This window comes from Saccopteryx leptura, chromosome 11 (assembly GCF_036850995.1).
Source record: "Saccopteryx leptura isolate mSacLep1 chromosome 11, mSacLep1_pri_phased_curated, whole genome shotgun sequence".
Taxonomy (NCBI): Eukaryota; Metazoa; Chordata; class Mammalia; order Chiroptera; family Emballonuridae; genus Saccopteryx; species Saccopteryx leptura.
Genome location: NC_089513.1, coordinates 79,176,187 through 79,198,691, shown reverse-complemented (window position 1 = coordinate 79,198,691; position 22,505 = coordinate 79,176,187). Strand labels below are relative to the sequence as shown.

Here is a 22,505-nt window from a genome sequence, read left to right as displayed (position 1 = left end):
TTTGAAATGACGCTCTCACCGTGGACCAAGGCCAGGCAGTGTTCTGAGCTGTCTTAGGCTTAACAACCCTGCACAGGCAGATGGAAGCTTGCCGGGGCTCCCAGTGGGATGACCAGGGCAGGGTGTATAGGGCCTGGCTCCTACCTGTCTTACTCTCACATTATACTCGTCACTACTCAACAAGTCAGGCAGTGCAGCAACCAGTGGTTTTAAGGTTTTATTTTAGAATAAATTTTAAAAAGTAAGACCAATACAGAAAGCTTCTGTATACCCTTTACTCAAATTTAGTCTGTAACATTCGTCACATTTGTTTCCGTTGTCTTTCTGCATATGTGTATACACAGTTGAACACTTGGTCAGGTGGCACTTCGTGCATGCATCCCCATTCCTTACCCCTTGGTACTTCAGTCCCACAGGAAGGTTCTCAAACTCAGGCAATGGAACAGGGACACGCTTGAACCTACCATCCGTATTCCGCAGGAGCCCCTTGTCCTCACATCCTTGATGGGGTTTCCCAGCCCCCTACAGTACAGGATCACTGCACTTAGTTGTCACGTCTCTGGTCACCTCTCTGGAACAGTTCCTTAACCTTCGCCAGCCTCAGCATATTTGAAGAGTACAGGCCAATTTCTAAAACGGGAAAGTTGAGCCTCTTGTGTTTTGAATTATTTCTTCCGGGTATGATTTGGACTGTGCATTCTGGCCAGAGCCCAATGTCTGACTTGACAGTGTTCCCAAGTTCACATTCAGAGGTTCACTGTCCGTTGTCTTGGTGTCAATTCTGATGGGTCCCAGTGGCATTTCTACTCTGTAGCCTTAACTGTTTCCCCACTTGCACTTAAGCAGTCTGAGGGCAACAAGCAGACTTCCTGCTCCTTCCCAGGAGTGTCCATGCTGTTTGCCTTTTGTGGCAACCACACCTGTGTTGGTATAGACTCCCTCCCATGAACCACCTTCTGTAAGGAAGCCCTCCCATCTGTTCTGACACACCTAAACTGGATGGGCTCTTTCCTTCTGATTTTAAGGCACACCCCTCATTTTCTTGACCACTCCCTTTCAGGCACAAGAAACATTCAGCCTGGAAACAGCTGCTTCTCCACGGATGGAGCCCGGGTCCCTGTGGGGGGATTGACAAATCGGGGTCTGGGCCCTGTGCTCACGGCTGCCGTGCAGTCCCCTCTGTCCCAGCAGCAGACAGAGCCTGTGTCCTAACAGGAGAGCCAGCCTTTCCCTGACTGCGTTTCCACACTCACTAAAGGTTCCTTTCCTTTCGCTCTTTAGTTAGTCCTGGTGTCCCTTGAGGCCCGCAGCCCCGGAAATCGGATGTTAAAAGTGCCCCAGGTGTTACAACCAAGTATCACACATGATTAAACACTATGAAGAGGCTTAAAATAAAACAACACGCCCCACCCCACAGCCCCCTTGGGCTCTGCCTCTTTCCTAAAGAATTTCTTGGCCACTGGCGGTAGTGCTGATTTATTTGGAAGATTGCATTTCAGTGGATTTACATCCGGTGCTCCTGGTTGGGTTTCTTGAGGCCACAGGCTGCTGTCACTTCCCTAGGTGCTTTGTGTGTCTGCCCTGGGCCACCAGCTTCCCGGTGGCTTTGTTGGTCAGGTCCACGGAGGCAAAGGCCAGCGTCCTCCCTTGCTTCAGAATGTGAGCTGTGATGACTACGTCCTCTCCTATTTTCGCTGGTGACAAGTACCTTGAAAGGGAACACATTTTCATACAATGAACAGCAAGTTGGGTTTTTTTCACAGAGAAAAGACAGAAGGACAAATAGGGACAGGCAGGAAGGGAGAAAAGAGAAGCATCAATTCTTCATTGAGGCTACTTGGTTATTCATTGATTGCTTTCTCTCATGTTTGACCAGAGGGCTACAACATAGTGAGTGACCCCTTGCTCAAGCTGGTGACCTTAGGCTCAAGCCAGTGACCTTTGGGCTCAAGCCAGCGACCATGGGGTCATTCGTGTCTAGGTTCCCATGCACAAGCTAACGACCTCGGGGTTTTGAACTTGGGTCCTCCCTGTCCCAGTCCAATGCTCTATCCCAGGAGTCCCCAAACTTTTTACACAGGGGGCCAGTTCACTGTCCCTCAGACCGTTGGAGGGCCGCCATATACAGTGCTCCTCTCACTGACCACCAATGAAAGAGATGCCCCTTCTGGAAGTGTGGGAGCCAGATAAATGGCTTCAGGGGCCGCAGTTTGGGGACACCTGCTCTATCCACTGTCACCGCATGATCAGGCACAGCCAGTAGTTTTTAAAAGGGAAAGTGGTATGCGTCCCAGAACACCCTTTTGTTAAACTATTTCTAGGAGTGAAATTAGGAACCATGACCTTGAGCTTTCTGGCCTGGCTAAGTTGAGGAGCTGGTCCTCCACCACACTGGTGTCCCTCCCCATAAACACAGGAAGGGCTTTTCTTAGTGCCCCTCCCTTGTGTACTGTTTGCCACTGTACATTTCCTGGAGCTGGTGGAAGGTCCTCTTTGCTGTCATCTAATCTGAACCCCAGGTGAAGTATTACTGGCTGTTACGGTGTCCTATCAGTACTTAGAACTTACTCTACAATGACTATAGAAAGATTACAGGAATTAATATAGGTCCTTGTAATCCTGGTCATGAAATCTGTAGATGTATTTCTTTCCTGTGGGTTAGGTGGCAAAAGCAAACGGACACTAAGTGCCTGGATCCTGCTCTTCTTCGGGGAGGCCTGGGCAACAGTGCCAGCGTTGGAGCCGAGTCGTGTCCACCCGGACCGAGCGGTCCCTGAGGCAGCCTGCCCTGGGGTGCTGCCCCTGCACAGCATGTCTGTGCCTCAGGGAGATGCCCTGGGTCACCACCTGGACCAGTGCTGTCACCTTGTCACAAGGGGATGATGTCTGCATGAAGGTGTCTCCAACTTGTCTTTGAGTTTTAGTCAGTACTTGTCAGGACTATGAAACACAAGCCATGAGTCCATGGTGATGTTTTTCCCACCAGCCCCTGCGAGAGGCTGGATGTTTGCTTTGCTGAACGTTTTTGGATCACCCCCTTGACTGCCAGTACACAGAGTACCCAGAAATCAGTTCCTCTGCTTCTAGAGGCCAGGGACCCTGGTAAGGCAAACCTTGAGCCACACTTACACCCGGTGCAGCCCGGCTACTTACGTTATGTTCATGTCCACGCTGACACCTGGCTCGGCCCTCTCTGAGCACAGCAGAGCCATGGTTGATATGCAGTCCACCAGGGTGGCGGTCAGCCCTCCGTGCAGGGTGCCTATCTTGTTGGTGTGCTCCTCCTCCACTCTGAGCTCACAGGTCACCTTCTCAGGGGTCGCAGAGATGACAGTCACCTTCACGTATGAGAAAGGGACGGCAGCATTGTAAGCTGTTAGAAAAGCTCAAACAGCCCATCAAAAGCTGTCACCAGATTAAACGGGGTTGCCCCAGAAAACTGATTCAGAAAGTCAGATGATACCCATCTCCAACAGAAGTTAACCCTTATGTAAACTGTTTTTAAAGAGAAAGGAGCATTTAGGGACAGTCAACCTCCACTCCTGGCAGAAATCAAGCATTCCGTTGGAGCTTTCCAGCCTTATTTAGTAGAACAACCTGGCATCTGAATGTCTCCTTGCAAATCTTGTACCCACAAAGTGGTCCCTGTGATCTGTTAGCCCATTACAGGTTTAATTCAGATGTTCCCTACTTGATGCACAGTAATTTTTAAAATGACTTTATAAACAACAAGTTTAAAATCAAACTGGAAGAAATTCAATAGTTCAGTGAGTTACTAGAATTATAACGTTATGGAAAGTTAAGTGCTCTTAAGGCCCTGCCCATCTACAGTATCACAGTTCAAAAGAATTAAGGAGAGATAAAATGTGGAACAATAAATTTTTTAAATGTGTTGATTGATTTTTAGAGAGAGGAATGGGGAGAGAGAAGCATTGTTTGCTGTTCCACATAGTTGTGCCTTCATTGGTCACTTCCCATAATGTGCCCTGACCGGGGATCGAACATGTAACCTTGGTATTTTCCGAACCATATTCAACCGACTGAGCTAGCCAGTCAGGGCCTGGAACAATAGATTTAAATCGTATATTAAGCATCTTTAAAAAGAAAACAGAGACGCAATAGAAACGTGTTTCTTGTATCTTATTTAAATTGCTGGGAAAAGCCCTTGCAGCTTGCTGTTTGGAAGCTGAAGTGAGCTGTGCAGCCATGTGCGCCCATCAGCAGCCGTTGGGGCTCAAGACAGATAAGCCCTGGGTGTGTCTGTTCTGGGGGTGGGAGGTCACAAGCACTCAGTGGTTCGTTAGGTCTGCAGAACTGCCACTGATGGAGTACCTGGACAGGCCAGGCGCTGTGCCCAACATTGTCCGCGTGCCACCTAATAAGGGAGGCAGCGTTTCCGTGCTCAACTCCACCTTCAAATCACTTCCAAATCCCCCAGTCCTCGACCCTAGTCAGAAGAAAGGCACGCACAAGATTTCAGGCTGTTACATGTCATCCTCGTGCTTGGTGATGAATGCTTCCTACATAACGCGTCCTTGGGCACAGACACTGGGGACAAGGGCTGTGGGCTCCGCGGCTCCTGTGCCCCCTCCACCTGGCCCCTCCGTGTCCCGCCTCCCTGCAGTGCGGTCCCTTCTGGCTCTGGAGCCCAGCAGCGCAGCGGTGTCTGCACGAGTGACATCCCGGTTCTGCATGGCCAGACGAGCTCGTCTGCGCCCCTGACCTGGCGCACAGCCGCGCTCGGCTCAGGAGCCAAGATCAAAGAGCTGACCTACAGGCGGGGACACAGCGACACCCACCCCGGCGCGGGGCCCCTCCGGCCGCATCGCATGGCGGGGCTGCGCCTCCGATACCTTTTGCAAAATCCTATCAAAGCCGGGGACACTGCTGATGGCCTTCATCACCTCCCGCAGATTCTGAGTCAGGCTCATCGTGGGCCGTCCGCCGGCTCCCCGGGCCGCGCGCAAGACAGAGCCTGGAAGAGCCGGATTACCCGGGAGCTGCGAGGACGCAGAAGACGCAGAGGACACAGAGGACGCAGAGCACGTAGAGCCACTCCTGGTGCGCGCGCCGCACGCTCTTCGACCCCGCTGACCCCGCCCCTCGCCCACGCTCTGACGTTCCACTTCGTGAAGGCCGCGCGCGCACGCGCTGTGTTGTTCTCTCCGCTCCGGTTCCCACCCACTGCGCAAGCGCGGCCGGCAGTCCTCCGACGGCAGGGACCGCGCTTCCCCGCGCCGCGGTTGTTGCGGGAGCCCGCGCAGACCCAGCGGCGGCGGCGGCGGAGGGCGGTGGCCATGGAGCGCAAGCGCGGCCTGGAGACCGGGCCGGAAGCGGGGCCTGAGGACGGCGACCCGGCAGAGAAGAGGCGGAGCCTGCAGTGTGCGGACTTCAGCACTGTTGCCTGCTGCGACGCCGCCGTGGCGCTGCGCTACCTGGACGACCACGCGTGGGACATGGAGGTGAGCTCGCCGTGCCGGGCATCGCCGGGGCCGGGCCGCGCACCCACCTGCCCACTCGTGTCTGTTTCTTTTGTAGAGGGCGCTGAACGCTTACTTTGAGCCGGGGGCGTCGGCGGCGGAGGCGGGCCCCGACTTACAACGCCCCAGGACTCCGCCCGCGACCGGGCCCTGGTGAGTGGGCGGCGGGGTCCGGGTCGGAGCTGGTGGAGCGGGGCTTGGGGGGCGCCCCCCGTGGGGACAAAACGCGCCTGGGAACCCGGGCGGAGCCGTCGGAGAATGAATTCTCCCCTGGAAGGATCGGAAACCACCCCGCGGGAGGCGCCCCGCCGGTGGGCGAGGCAGAAACCCCTGTGGAAACGGGGTAACATGGAAGGCCGGCCGCCTCCCGTGGTGTTTGCTGATTCTCTGCGGGTGGGCAGCCGGAAAAGCGGTTTTCCGGGACACGCCCGCCCGCCCTGGTTCCTCCAGTGACAGGGAGGCTTCATCTGTGAAGTCGAGGAAGAGCCCATACGGATATTAGATCCTTTGTTCCTATAGTAGAATTTTAGCAACTAAAGTGGAGGAGGCGTGCATGATGGCATTAGAAAAAAGCACCCTGTGTGAATCATGATGGCATCAATTATTTTAGACGGGAATCACCCATGGACACTAAAACTAGTATAATAGGTGGAATTTGATGAGAGCACAGGTGTCTGTAGAGTGTCCAAGAGCCTTCCCCGCAAAATGCTTGTTCCTGGGGGTTGGGGGAGTCGTACCTGGGCAGTGGAGACACCCCTAATCATGTGGTCAGAGTCAGCGTGACCAGTATCCGGGAGCAAGGTGCATATTAGGTGCCTCCTGGGAACATGCGCTATCGAAGACACTTCTGTGTCATTCATTCCTGCTAAAAAAAGTTTAAAAAAATGCATAATCTGAATTTAATCTTATCACATCAGATCTGAGGGCCATTCTACAAAATATATACATGGCCTGTGTGCTTCAAGAAGATCCAGGTCACGAGAGACAAAAGACCAGAGAACTATTCTGGATTCAAGGAGATTGAGAGAAACCAGCCAGGTCCTGGGTTATGACATTAGGGGCACAGTTGGTGAAATATGAATGAATAGGTCTTTAAGTTTTAAAACTGTATCTGTGATAATCTCCTGGCTTTTGATAACTACTAAGGTATATATGTAGGCATGTCCTTGTTTTTAGGAACTACCTGCAAAAGTATTTATGCAAATGTTTCATGATAAAAAGAATAAGGCAAATAAATGTTACCAAGTAAAATGTTAAGATTTATCTGGGTGAGTAGTAAAGAGAATTCTTTTTACTGATTTTGTAGTTCTGAAAGTCTGAGATTGTTTGGAAATAAGATGTTGATATAGGCCCTGGCCGGCTGGCTCAGTGGTAGAGCGTCGGCCTGGCGTGCGCGAGTCCCGGGTTCGATTCCCGGCCAGGGCACACAGGAGAAGCACCCATTTGCTTCTCCACCCCTCCCCCTCTTCTTCCTCTCTGCCTCTCTCTTCCCCTCCTGCAGCCAAGGCTCCATTGGAGCAAAGTTTGCCCCGGCTCTGAGGATGGCTCTGTGGCCTCTGCCTCAGGCACTAGAATGGCTCTGATTGCGGCAGAGCTAAGCCCCAGATGGGCAGAGCATCACCCCCTGGTGGGCATGCGGGGTGGATCCCTGTCAGGCGCATGCGGGAGTCTGTCTGACTGCCTCCCCGTTTCCAACTTCAGAAAAATACAAAAAAATAAATAAAAAAATAAGATATTGATATAATAAATTAGGTAGATGTACTGTGTTGACCACTTTTACAATGTATATAAATATCAAATCACTTGTGTTGTGCCTGAAACTCTAATAGGAGGTTATATGTTAATTATACCCCAGTTTTAAAGAAAGAAACTTAAAATATTGGCATTAAATTTATTAAAACTATGAATCCAAAAGCCTGTTTCTTAAACTTATATGTAGTTTATATAAATGCTAATGCTAAGCAGTCACATTTTAATAATAATAAAAATAAAGATAATTTGTTCCTCCACCACTCACATATTAGGACCTTGTTATGGCGCAAGGGCTCTCTGCCCGATGCCCACAGAAGCCAGTACTATGGCAATAGCCCTGAGATTAGAAAAAAGTTTTATTTATTTTAAAATTTTATTTATTGATCTTTAGAGAAGAAGAAAGGGAGACCGAAGCATCAATCTGTTCCTGTATGTGCCCTGATGGGGAGTAATAAGATTTTATTTAGAAGTCAGCTGGCAATCAGGAGACCAGACTGCCATCTGTCTCCCCCACCCAGGGTTTGGGTGAGATTTAAGGGATTTCAGCACCAGATCTTCCTGGACAGCGCACCCCTCGCTTCAGAAGGGGTGCCGCGTTCTGGGTCACTTCCTATCCTTTGGTTCACGGAGTAATTTTCACCGTTTCCTCCTCTGCATCTCTTGGGCTGCATGGCTTGCAGTTTTGTTCTTTAATCTCGAAAACAACTCAGTATCTTGTAAAAAACGAGATAGGGACATTCTGATCTGGTTCTGTGGTTGGAGCCCAGGTGGAGCAAGTGGAAGGGGTGGGTCAGGTGTTGGGACTTTGGACTGAAGCAGGTACTGTGGCCTCTCCGGTCACGGCAGCCTCGGGGAGTCCGGCTTATGACGTGGAGGGTCAGGGTTCCAGGAGAGGGTCCAGCAGGCTGGAGTGAAAGCCGCAAGGCTTCCTACGGCCAAGCCTGGGACATACTATTGAATAGAATGTCTCTTTCACTGCGTTCTCTTGGTCAAGCACGTCCCGAAGGCCCAGATTCTAGGGGGAAGATGTTAGACTTGAGCTCACAATGAGGGGAATAACAGAGCACTTGCAGCTACTTACCTGTCATGATCAGTTCTTTCTTCAAATATGATTCAAAATGAATCCAAATAAATTTGGAAGCCTTACATAACTCCGTCTAATTTGGGGTCCGAGTTTATAAAATCATTTCATTGGGGTCATGAAAGGCTTTATTGAGTTGGCTCAAACTGTGTACGTGAGCAAACGTTTGGATAACGTAGGGTCCAGTTTTCCTCGGTCCCGTGAATTTTGCTCTTCTATTGGCAGATACTTTGCGGTCTTCTAAAATGCATTTAACTGTGAAATGAGGGCTACAAACACTGATGAAGTACTTTTTAAAATTAAACAGTTCAGAGATTATTTGCCAAGATGTGTTTCATTCTGATCTTGCCAGTGTTGACCTGACCAGTGAGGAAACAGCTGAGTCCAGTTCTTCTAAAAGCAGCACATCTGAAAATCTTCAGCAAGAAGATGGCAGTGTGTTCTCTTTCATCACCTGGAACATCGATGGATTGGATCTGAATTGCCTGCAGGAGAGGGCTCAGGGGGTGTGGGCCTCCTTGGCTCTGTGAGTATGATTGTTTCTGTTTCAGGGTGGGCTGGTAATGGGTCTGCCTGGGCGCAAAGAGGGCGGAAGGTATAGGACCCGATGCAGAGCCCAGCTCAGGGCTGGAGGTACACACACACACACACACACACACACACTGATTTTTGTTAAAAAGCCTTCTAGTGCTGTCTTCCCTGTTAACCTTTGTATATAGTTATCACTATGAGAATTAAATTACCAAAAAGACCGGTGTCTGTCACACACTGGCTGTTGCCTGTAGAGTCACTCACGAACCACTTAGTTCTCCAGAGCTCTGTTCTTCGTCATGGATAATAATTGTTTTGGGGCCCTGGCCGGTTGGCTCAGCGGTAGAGCGTTGGCCTAGCATGCAGAGGACCCGGGTTTGATTCCCGGCCAGGGCACACAGGAGAAGCGCCCATTTGCTTCTCCACCCCTCTGCCGCGCCTTCCTCTCTGTCTCTCTCTTCCCCTCCCGCAGCCAAGGCTCCATTGGAGCAAAGATGGCCCCGGGCGCTGGGGATGGCTCTGTGGCCTCTGCCTCAGGCGCTAGAGTGGCTCTGGTCGCAACATGGCGACGCCCAGGATGGGCAGAGCATCACCCCTGGTGGGCGTGCCGGGTGGATCCCAGTCGGGCGCATGCGGGAGTCTGTCTGACTGTCTCTCCCTGTTTCCAGCTTCAGAAAAATGCAAAAAAAATAAAAAATAAAAAAACAATAATTGTTTCAAGAGGATGGGAAGAGGTGATCGCACGTAAAGTATCCGTTAGAGTGCCAGGACCGTTGTACACACTCAGGATTACCGGTTCCTGTTATCAGTGCTTATAACTCTTTTTACTTTAAACTGTTATCACATCTATGTATTTTTAAGTTCACCTTTATAGTATCATGTTAAATAGCACAGATTTCTCTTATTTATAAATATCACAGGTCAGAGTAAACATTAAATATTAAGTGTCTTAGAGGGTAATTGTCTTTCTTTTCTGTTGTTCTGTTGTGCTCATCTAGGAAGCTGCGAATGAAATGGTATACCTGGTGTTTATCATAATTTGGTGTTTTTATTAGGTACAGCCCAGATGTGATATTTCTGCAGGAAGTCATTCCCCCGTATTATAGCTTCCTAAAGAAGAGAGCAAGGAATTATGACATTGTTAAAGGTAACAACTTTGCTATTATTTAATTTGTTTTCTTTGAAAAACAAGTCAATGAAAGAAATAAACCAAAGTGAGTCTGTTGGAGCATAGAGCAAAAAAGAACCAACCCACAAACACAGTAAGTTTGAGCAAAACGCAGGAGAGTGAAAGGACTATAGGAGAATATTTTATACAGCTTAATGTGAAAAAGTGTTTGAGCCTGACCAGGCGGTGGCGCAGTGGATAGAGCGTTGGACTGGGATGCGGAAGACCCAGGTTCGAGACCCCGAGGTCGCCAGCTTGAGTGCGGGCTCATCTGGTTTGAGCAAAGCTCACCAGCTTGGACCCAAGGTCGCTGGCACGAGCAAGGAGTTACTCGGTCTGCTGAAGGCCCGCGGTCAAGGCACAGATGAGAAAGCAATCAATGAACAACTAAGATGTCGCAGCGAAAAACTGATGATTGATGCTTCTCATCTCACTCCGTTCCTGTCTGGCCCTGTCTGTCCCTCTCTCTGACTCTCTCTCTGTCTCTGTAAATTTAAAAAAAAAAAAAAGTGTTTGAAATGGATAACATATCAAGAGAGTATAAATTGCCAAAATTTGAGACACTGAGTAGCTTTTTGGTGGAATTAAATCATTAAGCATGTTAAATGTAATAATTGCATTGTGGTTATGCTGGTTTTCTAAGCGCTTTTTTTTTCAGTTACACTTCACATACTAGATTAGTTTCATGAGGTTATGCTTTTCAAAAAGTTTTTTTTTTCTTGCTTTTACTCTGATTTAGTTTTTTCCACCTCTTTTTACTAAGTGTATTTAATGTACCACTTTGGCCACATTCTATGATATGGGGCTAAATTGCAGGTTTTCTTCGACTTTCACCTTGAGGTAGGGTGTGGTTTTAGTTTGATCTACCGTCTAACCAGAACTGCTAAGGAGAGGTTCTCGCTCAGTCTCCATCTCTGTCCCCGTCTCGCTCTCTTTGGGGGACAGCGTTCTCCAGCCTCTTGGGGGCTCCTCCTCTCCTGTTGGGAGTTTCTTGTTTTCTGAATCCCATGCTTCCATCCTTGGTTTACTCATTTTTGGAGCATATTTTGTAATCACTTTCTTTTTTCCTAATTTATTGATTTTTTTAAGAGATTGTGGGGGGGGGGGGAGAAAGGTACGGGGGAGGAGTGGGAAGGGAGGCATCAGCTCATACCTGCCTCTAGCATGTGCCTCGACCAGGGTTTCGAACCTGTGACCTCAGCGTTCCAGGTCGACGCTCCATCCACTGCGCCACCGCAGGCCAGGCCTGTCATCACCTTGGAAGGAGTGCCTGGGAGGGGGGTTCTGAACCCTAGCGTCTGTGGAGATGCCTGGGTTCTCTCCTCTCACCGCTGGATGGTTTGGCTGGACATGGACTTCTAGGTAGAAAGGCATTTCCCTTGGACGTCTGAAGGTGCTGTTTCAGTGCTCGGTTTATATTAGTGATGATCTTAAGTCTGAAGCCATCCTACTACCTGCCCCCCACCCCCACTCCCACCCCGAGCTCTGAGGGTCTTCTTTTCAGTCCTACAGTTCTTTGGGTCTTTTTTTTGTTTTGTTTACATTCTAAACTTGGTAGGAACTCTCCGTCTGGAGGTTTGTGACCTTCAGGTCTGGAATTTTTTTTTTTTTTTTAACAGGGACAGACAGGAAGGGAGAGAGATGAGAAGCATCAATTCTTCGTTTCAGCTCCTTAGTTCATTGATTGCTTTCTCATATGTGCCTTGACGGGGGGGGGGGGGGGGGGGCTACAGCAGACTGAGTGACCCCTTGCTTGAGCCAGCAACCTTGGGCTCAAGCCAGCGACCCCACATTCAAACCAGATGAGCCCGCACTCAAGCCAGCAACCTCAGGTTTTCAAACCTGGGTCCTCCGCATCCCAGTCTATCCACTGTGCCACGGCCTGGTCAGGCTAGAAAATTCTTCCCTTCCCTCTCTCTGTCTGTCTCCCTCCCTCCCTCCCTCCCTCCCTCTCTCTGTCTCCCTCCCTCCCTCCCTCCCCTGCCCACCTGCCACCTCTCTAGCCTTTCTCCCTGTTCCTCTCTTTCCCTTTGATTCCTTCCTACTTCTCTTTCCTTTTTCCTTCCTCCTGTCTCTTCCTGTTTCTCATTTTCCGTTTCTCTGTTCTGGAACCAGCCCCCCCCCCCCCCCCCGTCTCCTTGGTTTTCTGAAGAGCTGTCGGAAGCCCCATTCATTGCCCTCGATGTCTGTTTTCTTCTTGCACCCATCACCCCTTCATACGTTTCTTATTCATTTGCTGACATTTTTCTGATGCTTCCAGAGGGAGCAGTGAATGCGTGTCAGTTTGCCTCGGTTTACGTCTCATCTGTTCTGTCTTTCAGAAATGTCTCAAAATTCTTTTGTTTCCTATTGGCACCATTAACTGTTTTAGGCACTTATGTGAAGTTGTGTGTATTTTTATATTTCTTCCATAGTTCCTGTTATGTTGTGGGAGGGGACAGGTAAACACAGTGACTTGGTTGGCCATCTTCAACTATTGTGAAGTAATAGTTTACTTTTAAGAGTGAGATTCATTTAGGTATCTGTACTGTTTTTTATAAAATCTTCAATAGAGGAACCTGTGATAAACTGCAGATACTCTTCTCAACCTAAATTCTTTTCCATAAACATTTGAAGGTAATGAAGAAGGATATTTCACAGCCATAATGTTGAAGAAATCAAGAGTGAAATTTAAAAGCCAAGAGATTATTCATTTTCCAAATACACAAATGATGAGAAACCTTTTGTGTGTGAATGTAAGTAATTTTTAAAGATCAACTGCTTAAAAAAAATGGAATAGGTTCTTTTCTATAGTTCTATGGTAGTGGGGTTGTTTTTTTTCTATTTAAGAAAAATTTGTTCTTCATTTATAGATTCTCTTAATAGTGTTAAAGAATTTTGTAAACTATGTTTTCATATAAATTTGAAATGTAGACAATCTTTAAAGAAAAGAAGAATGGTTTTAAAGAAAAATATAAAAATAAAGTCTCGATTTGTTAGGTGTTTCCCTAAGACTACTTAAAAGTTTGTTCACATTCCACGTTCACTTCCTGAAGTGGCTTTTTACTAAATGCGTTTTCCATAGTACCATGTACTCTTTGAGGATTTAAAAAATGAGTCAGCCTGACCTGTGCTGGTGGTGCAATGAATAAAGCATCAGCCTGGAACACTGAGGTCACCGGTTCAAAACCCTGGGCTTGCCTGGTCAAGACACATATGGGAGTAGATGCTTCCTCCTCCTTCTCTCTCTCTCTCTCTCTCCCCCCCCCTCTCTCCCCCCCCTAAAATGAATAAATAAAAATTAAAAAATAAGTCAGGCTCTGGCCAGTTGGCTCAGTGGTGGAGCATCAGCCCAGCATGTGGGTATCCCGGGTTCAGTTCCTAGTCAGAGCACACAGGAGAAGCGACCATCTGCTTCTCTACCCCTACTCCTTGCCCTTCTCTCTCTCTCTCTTTCTCTCTTCCTCTCCCACAGCCATGGCTCCATTGGAGCAAGTTGGCCCTGGTGCTGAGGATGGCACCATGGCCTCACCTCAGGCACTAAAATAGCTTGGTTGCCGAGCAATGAAACAACGGCCCCAGATGGGCAGAACATCACCCCATAGGGGGCATGCCGGGTGGATCCTGGTAGGGCACATGCAGGAGTCTGTCTCTCTGTTTCCTCGCTTCTCACTTAGGAAGAATAAAATGAGTCAAATAGACCTTGCTCCCAAGAGTTTATAGATTAGCAAGAAAGAGATTGTATGTGTAGGAACTAGAGTAAAGGGCAGTCGTAGATGTCATGGGGGTGGGACCAGAACGATGTGCTCTGCAGGTTCAGAGACGGGAGAGAGGACATTTCGTTAGCTTTCTCTTTTAATTGAGGTATAATCAACATAACATTGACATTAGTTTTAGATGTATAACATAGTGATTCAATACTTGTATATATTGTGAAATGATCACCACAATAAGTCCAATTAAATCTGTCACCTTACATAACTACAATTTTTTTTCTTGTGATAAGATGAGCTCAGTTGTTTAGTGAAAGCTTGATGAAGGCAGTTGTATTTGAATTAGACCCTGAAAAATATCTAAGATATAGGCATTAAGAACAGTCCACGTGGGCCTGACCAGGCAGTGGCACAGCGGATAGAGTTTCGGACTGGGATGCGGAGGACCCAGGATCGAAACCCCAAGGTCGCCGGCTTGAGCATGGGTTCATCTGGTTTGAACAAGGCTCACCAGCTTGAGCCCAAGGTCGATGGCTTGAGAAAGGGGTCACTTGCTCTGCTGTAGCCCCCCGGTCAAGGCATATATGAGAAAGCAATCAATGAACAACTAAGGTGCCGTAATGAAGAATTGATGCTTCTCATCTCTCTCCCTTCCTGTCTGTTCCTATCTGTCCTTCTCTCTGTCTCTCTCTGTCTCTGTCACACACAAAAAAGAACAGTACAGGTGGCAGGACCACCGTGAGCAAATTTGCAAATTGCAAAGGGCAAGGTTTGTTATGTATGAAAGAGGCCATCCATGGGTGTAAGTGAGCATTCTGCCCACTCGGGTGTAGCGGGCACAGAGGGACATTGTATCAAGTTGGTGAAGGAGGCCAGAGCCAGATAGAAGATCATGAGTGCTCAGTAGGAAAGAATTCGGGCTTGAATCTGCAGACAACTAGGTTAAATAATGAATGGCGAGTCCTACCTTGTTGGTATCATAATTGCAAAAGGCAGATGCTTCCCACTCATTTATTAACAGACCGTTGTTGAGTGCCTGTGGGCCAGGCTCTTGATGACGGAGCCATGAAGAAAAGAACCATCTTTGATTTCAAAGAAGGATGCTGTCATTCAGTCTGGGGACTTAAAAACAGTCTTTCCAGTGCATCATGGACGTGTCAAGGAGGGAGCCGGGGACCTTGGGGGAGGACCCGCAGTGGAGGTGACGCTTGAGGGAGGTCTTGACACCCTGGTGGGCACTTGCTCAGTCATCTTCCTCGGGAGCCGGGCTGTGGCCTCAGGCCCCTTCAGCCTGGACGGGGGTGCGCAGAGCGGAGCCGGTGTTTCCCTTCAGTCAGTGTGTGCCCGTCCGTGGGCTGTCTGCTGCTTCTGGGGTCAGAGCACAGCCTCGGTGGCCGAGTTAGCTGCTTCTGGGGTCAGAGCACAGCATCGGTGGCCGAGTTAGCTGCTTCTGGGGTCAGAGCACAGCCTCGGTGGCCGAGTTAACAACCCACTGTTGGTCCTGTTGCAGGCGAGTGTGTCAGGAAATGAGCTTTGCCTTATGACTTCCCACTTGGAGAGCACCAGGGGGCATGCTAAGGAACGCATGAGTCAGTTAAAAATGGTGTTACAGAAAATACAAGAGGCTCCCGAGTCAGCCACAGTCATATTTGCGGGAGATACAAATTTACGGGATCATGAGGTGAGTACCGGTCAGCTCAGCGTTCACAGGCAGGTTACTGTTGTGGACACTAATTTAGGGTCCTTTCGGTCAAAGCTGGTAAGTGACCTTGCAGGTGCAGTTGACAAGTATTGACGTCGCTGTGGTCTGTGCCTGGCACCAGGGAGGCCAAGGCAGGAGGCCGGTGACACTGTTGGGGGAACAAGGCTTACAGAACAGCACAAGACTGTGGGCTCACGGGGGCGTCCGGGGCAGACAGTGGTGGGAGAGGTGGGAGCGGTCACGTCTGTCTGTGGATCTAGTTGCAGGGTGACGAGAACAGAAAGGTCTGGCCGTCACGGTTGTCCCCATTGCCGGTACCGCTGTGTCCAGGTCTGAAACAAAGTCTCTGTAGTTCAGTTGTGACATGACGGAAGCCATACTAGGTGGTGAGCCTGCCCCGCCCTTCCCACTCTCGCTGAGCTCACGGCAGACTGACAGTGACTGAAACGGGGGTTCCGTTCATTCTCACCGCCTGTCGGGACACGGTCACGGGGAAGGCTGTGTCCCACGGGGAGGAAGTGGTGTTCTGCCTCGCTTGGCGACTTGGTCCTTAGACACATGATTTTTAAAAACCAAGCTTTCCGTTGGTCTGTTTGCAAATTAGTTTGTTTGCGGCAGCTGTTTCTTGGTATCTGGTTGAGTGACTGAATGACTTTTTTAAAAGCCTGCTTTTTCCGACCTGGCTGGGTTGCCCAGTGGGTTGGAGCGTTGTCCCAGTGCGCCGGGGTTGCGGGTTCGGTCCCCAGCCTGGGTGCACACGGGAATCAACCGGTGAATGCATGGGTGGGTGGAACAGTGAACTGATGTTTCTCTCTCCCTTCTTTTTTCTAAAATGAATCTAGAAGAATTTAAAAATAAATAAATAAAAATCCTGCTTTTTAACAAGTGGTGCTGGGAAAACTGGGTATCCACATGCCACAAGGTGAAGTTGGACCCTCACTTCACACCCTAAGACTAAGGCAAAGTTTCTTCCAAGTGGGTCAGAGACCTGAGAGAGGAGCTGAAACTGTGAGACTCTGAGAGAACACTCAGGGGAAAGCTTCGTGACGTGGGATTGGGCAGTGACATCTGGGATGGGTCACCAAAAACACAGACAAGGCAAAAACAGACAAGGTGGACGTCGTATAAATTACAAGCTTTTGTGCATGAAAGGGGCTATCAGTGGAGTGAAAGAGCAGTGAATGGAAGGGGGAAACTGTTTGCAAATCGCTGGCCTGACAAGCAGTTACTAATCTGGAAATATAAAGAACTCTTTCAATAAAAAACAACCTGATTAAATGAGCAAAGAGGTTCCTGAGGTGGATGGTGCTGATGGCTGCACAGCTGTGGGTGCACATAATGCTGTTGAACTGTAGTATGTCAAAATGGTGAATTTTATGTACACTTGACCATAATTTAAAACAAAACCCTAGATGAGAGAAGGAATAATTATATTGTTAGTGAATTTCAAGTAAAACTGAAGGCAGTTGACATTATTAAATCATACAAATGGCATCTTCTAAATTTATAGACCACAGAAGAGGGACAGTTTCGCCTTCTTTTCATTAGTGTTCGTTTTCTAAAAACCAGTAACTGAGGCCGCGGATTTTCCAGCCTCCTGAGTTTTATCTGACACCAGCATCAGGCAGGCATCTTTTTACCGCAGAAGAGAAGGGACAAATTCCAGAGTGCTCTGGCTGTCTCGATACTCTTGTGATCACGCAGCAGGCAGGGTACGTCTTACAATACAGGGACTTGGAACATGCATAGCTTTGCATTTGTGCATTAATAAATAACTTGTGGCGTTTTGATTTGAAATGTTTCCCTTAGACATAAGGGGAAAGAACTGAGTCTCACAGCGTTTTCTGTCTCGAGGTTACCAAGTGTGGCGGTTTGCCCGGCAACGTTTCGGACGTCTGGGAGCTGTTGGGGAAACCTAAGCACTGCCAGTTCACGTGGGACACGCAGGCCAACTCCAACCTGGGGATTCGCGCCGTCTCGAAGCACCGCTTCGATCGAGTCTTCTTCCGAGCAGCCGCGGAGGGCGGCCACATCACCCCCCAAAGTCTGGATCTCCTGGGACTGGAGAGACTGGACTGCGGTCGATTTCCTAGTGACCACTGGGGTCTCCTGTGCACCTCAGAAGTCATACTGTGAACAATTTGTCAAATATTTGTCACATAGGAGTCTCCTGTGCACCGCAGAAGTCATACTGTGAACAACCTGTCAGATACTTGTCACATAGGAGTCTCCTGTGCACCTCAGAAGTCATACTGTGAACAATTTGTCAAATATTTGTCACATAGGAGTCTTAAGTGTCCTGGGTAATTAATTCTGTGCTGGAGATTTGCCCGTGTAATTTCTGCCCGTCTGGAAAGTCAGGTTTGACATGGGGGGGTTAACATACTGGACCATCAGGAGAGAAGAAAACATGACTGATTCTATTTTGTCAATTGTGTTCTTAGATTTTAGGACGAGATATTACTGTTCATTTCAGCGACATGGCTGGGCTCGGAGTGTGAGGCCCCTGGGGACGGACTTGGAGCTGTGGGCACCGTCCGGAGAGCTCACGGCACCAGCCGGGCAGCGGGGACTCCGGGATCGCTGTTGGGTTTGCTTCGTTTTAAAAATCAGGGACCAAAATAATTACTACTGTAAATAAGTCTTCCGGAGAAACAGATTGGAGGTTACTGACTCCTCGGGACTGGATCTCTAGTCCTTTGTCACCGATGCAGGTAGTCAAGTGAAAAAAAGCCATGCACTCTGCATCCCAGGTGATGACAGCTGTCCTGTGTCAGACTTTGTCTTTGCCAGAGAACATGAACTCATGAGTTAAAATGCCTTAACTTTTTCAGATTCATGCGTGTGCCTGTGTCACCACAGTGAGGACTAAAGTCAGGTTTATAGCAGTGCTGGGCTTTGTTCCTAGAGAAGAATAAATGTGGAAAGGGAAATCGTCTCTTAGTTTTGCTACTGTAAAAGTAAATTATTTTACAAGAGGTAAGGAGCACCTTTAAATGTGCTCTAAGGAAATACTTGTTTCCCATATGAGAAAGGTACTTTAAATAAAGAATTCTACTTGTGTATAGTTGGTTTTAGTGTGTGTGTGCATGCGTGCAATAGGATTGGATTTTTTCTTTTTTGTGACAGAGACAGAGGAAGGGAGAGAGATGAGAAGCATCAATTCTTTGTTGCGGCACCTTAGTTGTTCATTGATTGCTTTCTCATATGTGCCTTGACTGGGGGCTACAGCAGACCGAGTGACCCCTGGCTTAAGCCAAATGAGCCTGTGCTCAAGCTGGCGCCCTTGGGCTTTCGACCCTGGGTCCTCTGCGATCCAGTCCGATGCTCTATCCACTGAGCCACCGTAGGGCAGCGGTAAAACTTTTTGTGATGAAGAAAATGTTCTTCATAATTAAGCAGCCATATCAGCTAGCAGGTTGGACAGCACGGCTGTGTGTATGTGTGTGCGGTACGGTGTTTCACACTGTGTAACATGTCGGTGGTTACATAGGAATGTTTAAGTTTGAGTTTCATCATGGTGACTACGAGGAAGTTTCTGCGTGTACTGAGCCGCAAGGACAAGACTGGAATTGTCAACAAGCCAAGCCAGTCTGTTTCTCTTCATTGACAGACAGCACTTGCAGGTGAGCACTGACCACTTAGAGGGTAATTTTAAATTTTTTTAAAAGATTTTTTTTTTAGTTAAGTGAGAGGAAGGCAGAGAGGCAGACTCCCACACGCGCCCAGACCAGGATCCACCAGGAAAGTCCACTAAGAGGCAATGTTCTGCTCATCTGGGGCCGTTGCTCCATTGCTCAGCAACCAAGCAATTTTAGCACCTGAGGCGAGCCCCTGGACCCATCCTCAAGTCTGAATGAGCTATGGCTGCAGGAGGAGAGGGGAGGAAAGAGGGAGAGAAGCAAGGAGGGGTGGAGAAGCAGATGGGCACTTCCATGTGCCTTGACCAGAAATTGATCCCAGGACTTCCACACGCCAGGCCGACGTTCTACCGCTGAACCAACCAGGGCTAGTTATAAATGCTTATTGATTATCAAACAGTTTTGTGCCAGTTACTTGATTCTATTTTGCCCTGGGATTCTATTTTGTTCCTTGTTTTACAGGGCACGCCCTCATTTTCTTTTTTTTTTTTTTTTTCCTGAAGCTGGAAACGGGAGAGACAGTCAGACAGACTCCCGCGTGCGCCCAACCGGGATCCACCCGGCACGCCCACCAGGAGCGAAGCTCTGCCCACCAGGGGGTGATGCTCTGCCCCTCTGGGGCGTCGCTCTGCCGCGACCAGAGCCACTCTAGCACCTGGGGCAGAGGCCAAGGAGCCATCCCCAGCACCCAGGCCATCTTTGCTCCAGTGGAGCCTCGGCTGCAGGAGGGGAAGAGAGAGACAGAGAGGAAGGAGGAGGGGGGTGGAGAAGCAAATGGGCGCTTCTCCTATGTGCCCTGGCCGGGAATCGAACCCGGGTCTCCCGCACGCCAGGCCGACGCTCTACTGCAGAGCCATACGGCCAGGGCCTCATTTTCTTGACCACTCCCTTTAAGGCACAAGAAACATTCAGCCTGGAAACAGCTGCTTCTCCACGGATGGAGCCCGGGTCCCTGTGGAGGGATTGACAAATCGGGGTCTGGGCCCTGTGCTCACGGCTGCCGTGCAGTCCCCTCTGTCCCAGCAGCAGACAGAGCGTGTGTCCTAACAGGAGAGCCTGCGTTTCCACACTCACTAAAGGTTCCTCTCCTTTCGCTCTTTAGTTAGTCCTGGTGTCCCTTGAGGCCCGCAGCCCCGGAAATCGGATGTTAAAAGTGCCCCAGGTGTTACAACCAAGTATCACACATGATTAAACACTATGAAGAGGCTTAAAATAAAACAACACGCCCCACCCCACAGCCCCCTTGGGCTCTGCCTCTTTCCTAAAGAATTTCTTAGCCACTGGCGGTAGTGCTGATTTATTTGGAAGATTGCATTTCAGTGGATTTACACCCGGTGCTCCTGGTTGGGTTTCTTGAGGCCACAGGCTGCTGTCACTTCCCCAGGTGCTTTGTGTGTCTGCCCTGGGCCACCAGCTTCCCGGTGGCTTTGTTGGTCAGGTCCACGGAGGCAAAGGCCAGCGTCCTCCTTTGCTTCAGAATGTGAGCTGTGGTGACTATGTCATCTCCTAATTTTGCAGGTGACAAGTACCTTGAAAGGGAACACATTTGCATACAATGAACAGCAAGTCATTTTTAAAAGGGAAAGTGGTATGCATCCCAGAACACCCTTTTGTCAAACTATTTCTAGAGTGAAATCAGTATCTGTCGAGCTTTCTGGCCTGGCTAAGTTGAGGAGCTGGTCCTCCACCACACTGGTGTCCCTCCCCGTAAACACAGGAAGGGCTTTTCTTAGTGCCCCTCCCTTGTGCACTGTTTGCCACTGTACATTTCCTGGAGCTGGTGGAAGGTCCTCTTCGCTGTCATCTAATCTGAACCCCAGGTGAAGTATTACTGGCTGTTACTGTGTCTTATCAGTACTTAGAATTTACTCTACAATGACTATAGAAAGATTACGGGAATTAATTCAGGTCCTTGTAATCCTGGTCATGAAATCTGTGTATGTATTTCTTTCCTGTGGGTTAGGTGGCAAAAGCAAACGGACACTAAGTGCCTGGATCCTGCTCTTCTTCGGGGAGGCCTGGGCAACAGTGCCAGTGACCGTTGGAGCCGAGTCGTGTCCACCCGGACCGAGCGGTCCCTGAGGCAGCCTGCCCTGGGGTGCTGCCCCTGCACAGCATGTCTGTGCCTCAGGGAGATGCCCTGGGTCACCACCTGGACCAGTGCTGTCACCTTGTCACAAGGGGATGATGTCTGCATGAAGGTATCTCCAACTTGTCTGAGTTTTAGTCAGTACTTGTCAGGACTAGGAAACACAAGCCATGAGTCCATGGTGATGTTTTTCCCACCAGCCCCTGCGAGAGGCTGGATGTTTGCTTTCCTGAACGTTTTTGGATCACCCCCTTGACTGCCAGTACACAGGGTACCCAGAAATCAGTTCCTCTGCTTCTAGAGGCCAGGGACCCTGGTAGGGCAAACTTCGAGCCACACTTACACCCGGTGCAGCCCGGCTACTTTGGTTATGTTCATGTCCACGCTGACACCTGGCTCGGCCCCCTCTGAGCACAGCAGAGCTGTCGTCCATATGCAGTCCACCAGGGTGGTGGTCAGCCCTCCGTGCAGGGTGCCCATCTTGTTTCCGTTCTTAAACTCCACTTCCAAATCTCTTCCAAATCCCCCAGTCCTCGACCATAGTCAGAAGAAAGGCACGCACAAGGTTTCAGGCTGTTACATGTCATCCTCGTGCTTGGTGAGGAATGCTTCCTACATAACGCGTCCTTGGGCACAGACACTGGGGACAAGGGCTGTGGGCTCCGCGGCTCCTGTGCCCCCTCCACCTGGCCCCTGCGTGTCCCGCCTCCCTGCAGTGCGGTCCCTTCTGGCTCTGGAGCCCAGCAGCGCAGCGGTGTCTGCACGAGTGACATCCCGGTTCTGCATGGCCAGACGAGCTCGTCTGCGCCCCTGACCTGGCGCACAGCCGCGCTCGGCTCAGGAGCCAAGATCAAAGAGCTGACCTACAGGCGGGGACACAGCGACACCCACCCCGGCGCGGGGCCCCTCCGGCCGCATCGCATGGCGGGGCTGCGCCTCCAATACCTTTTGCAAAATCCTATCAAAGCCGGGGACACTGCTGATGGCCTTCATCACCTCCCGCAGATTCTGGGTCAGGCTCATCGTGGGCCGTCCGCCGGCTCCCCGGGCCGCACACAAGACAGAGCCTGGGAGAGCCGGGTTACCTACTAGGGGCAAGAACACGGGGACGCAGACGGGCTGCTGCACCCCTAAGGGCGGTTTTGTCCTCTCCGTGCCATTCCCACCCACCCCCACCCCCTGAGCGGCCGCGCCAACCGGCCTGAGGGCGGACCGCGCTTCCCCGCCAGACCGCGGGGAGAAGGAACAGAGCCTTTTCAGCAGGGACATCAAAACTAACAACTAAAACACTGAGAAGGACCAGCTGAATGTATTCATGATAGTCTCTTTGTAGTGACGAGGGAAAGGGATTTTATCTGTTCATCATAAT

General features: G+C 49.7%; 2 protein-coding genes across 3 annotated transcripts; one reads left to right on the top strand and one right to left on the bottom strand.

The window, feature by feature from the left end:
- Window positions 1–204: 204 nt before the first annotated feature.
- On the bottom strand, window positions 205–22,193 carry ACOT13 (acyl-CoA thioesterase 13). Of its 2 annotated transcripts, none has more exons than XM_066352848.1 (3): window positions 22,082–22,193; window positions 3,154–3,338; window positions 205–1,708 (listed from the first exon to the last, which is right to left on the bottom strand). In XM_066352848.1, the coding sequence occupies exons 1-3, from the start codon at window positions 22,157–22,159 to the stop codon at window positions 1,552–1,554; spliced, it is 420 nt and encodes a 139-aa protein (XP_066208945.1). In that variant the 5' UTR covers window positions 22,160–22,193; the 3' UTR covers window positions 205–1,551. The 2 variants fall into 2 exon arrangements, with proteins under 2 accessions (XP_066208945.1, XP_066208946.1); XM_066352849.1 differs by lacking the exon at window positions 22,082–22,193 and adding an exon at window positions 4,854–5,162.
- Window positions 5,170–17,617, top strand: TDP2 (tyrosyl-DNA phosphodiesterase 2). Its single transcript, XM_066352846.1, has 7 exons — window positions 5,170–5,462; window positions 5,539–5,633; window positions 8,666–8,839; window positions 9,900–9,991; window positions 12,629–12,747; window positions 15,215–15,385; window positions 17,261–17,617. The coding sequence occupies exons 1-7, from the start codon at window positions 5,298–5,300 to the stop codon at window positions 17,540–17,542; spliced, it is 1,098 nt and encodes a 365-aa protein (XP_066208943.1). The 5' UTR covers window positions 5,170–5,297; the 3' UTR covers window positions 17,543–17,617.
- Window positions 22,194–22,505: the final 312 nt, after the last annotated feature.

Bases quoted from the DNA above. Each gene is read 5' to 3' on its own strand.
- TDP2 (XM_066352846.1), top strand. From the start codon at position 5,298: ATGGAGCGCAAGCGCGGCCTGGAGACCGGGCCGGAAGCGGGGCCTGAG. The intron at 5,463-5,538 runs GTGAGCTCGCCG...TTTCTTTTGTAG, and splicing joins ACCACGCGTGGGACATGGAG to AGGGCGCTGAACGCTTACTT. The intron at 12,748-15,214 runs GTAAGTAATTTT...GTCCTGTTGCAG, and splicing joins GAAACCTTTTGTGTGTGAAT to GCGAGTGTGTCAGGAAATGA.
- ACOT13 (XM_066352848.1), bottom strand. From the start codon at position 22,159: ATGAGCCTGACCCAGAATCTGCGGGAGGTGATGAAGGCCATCAGCAGT. The intron at 3,339-22,081 runs GTATTGGAGGCG...TCATACGTGAAG, and splicing joins TTGATAGGATTTTGCAAAAG to GTGACTGTCATCTCTGCGAC. The intron at 1,709-3,153 runs GTAAGTAGCCGG...TTCCCTTTCAAG, and splicing joins AGCGTGGACATGAACATAAC to GTACTTGTCACCAGCGAAAA.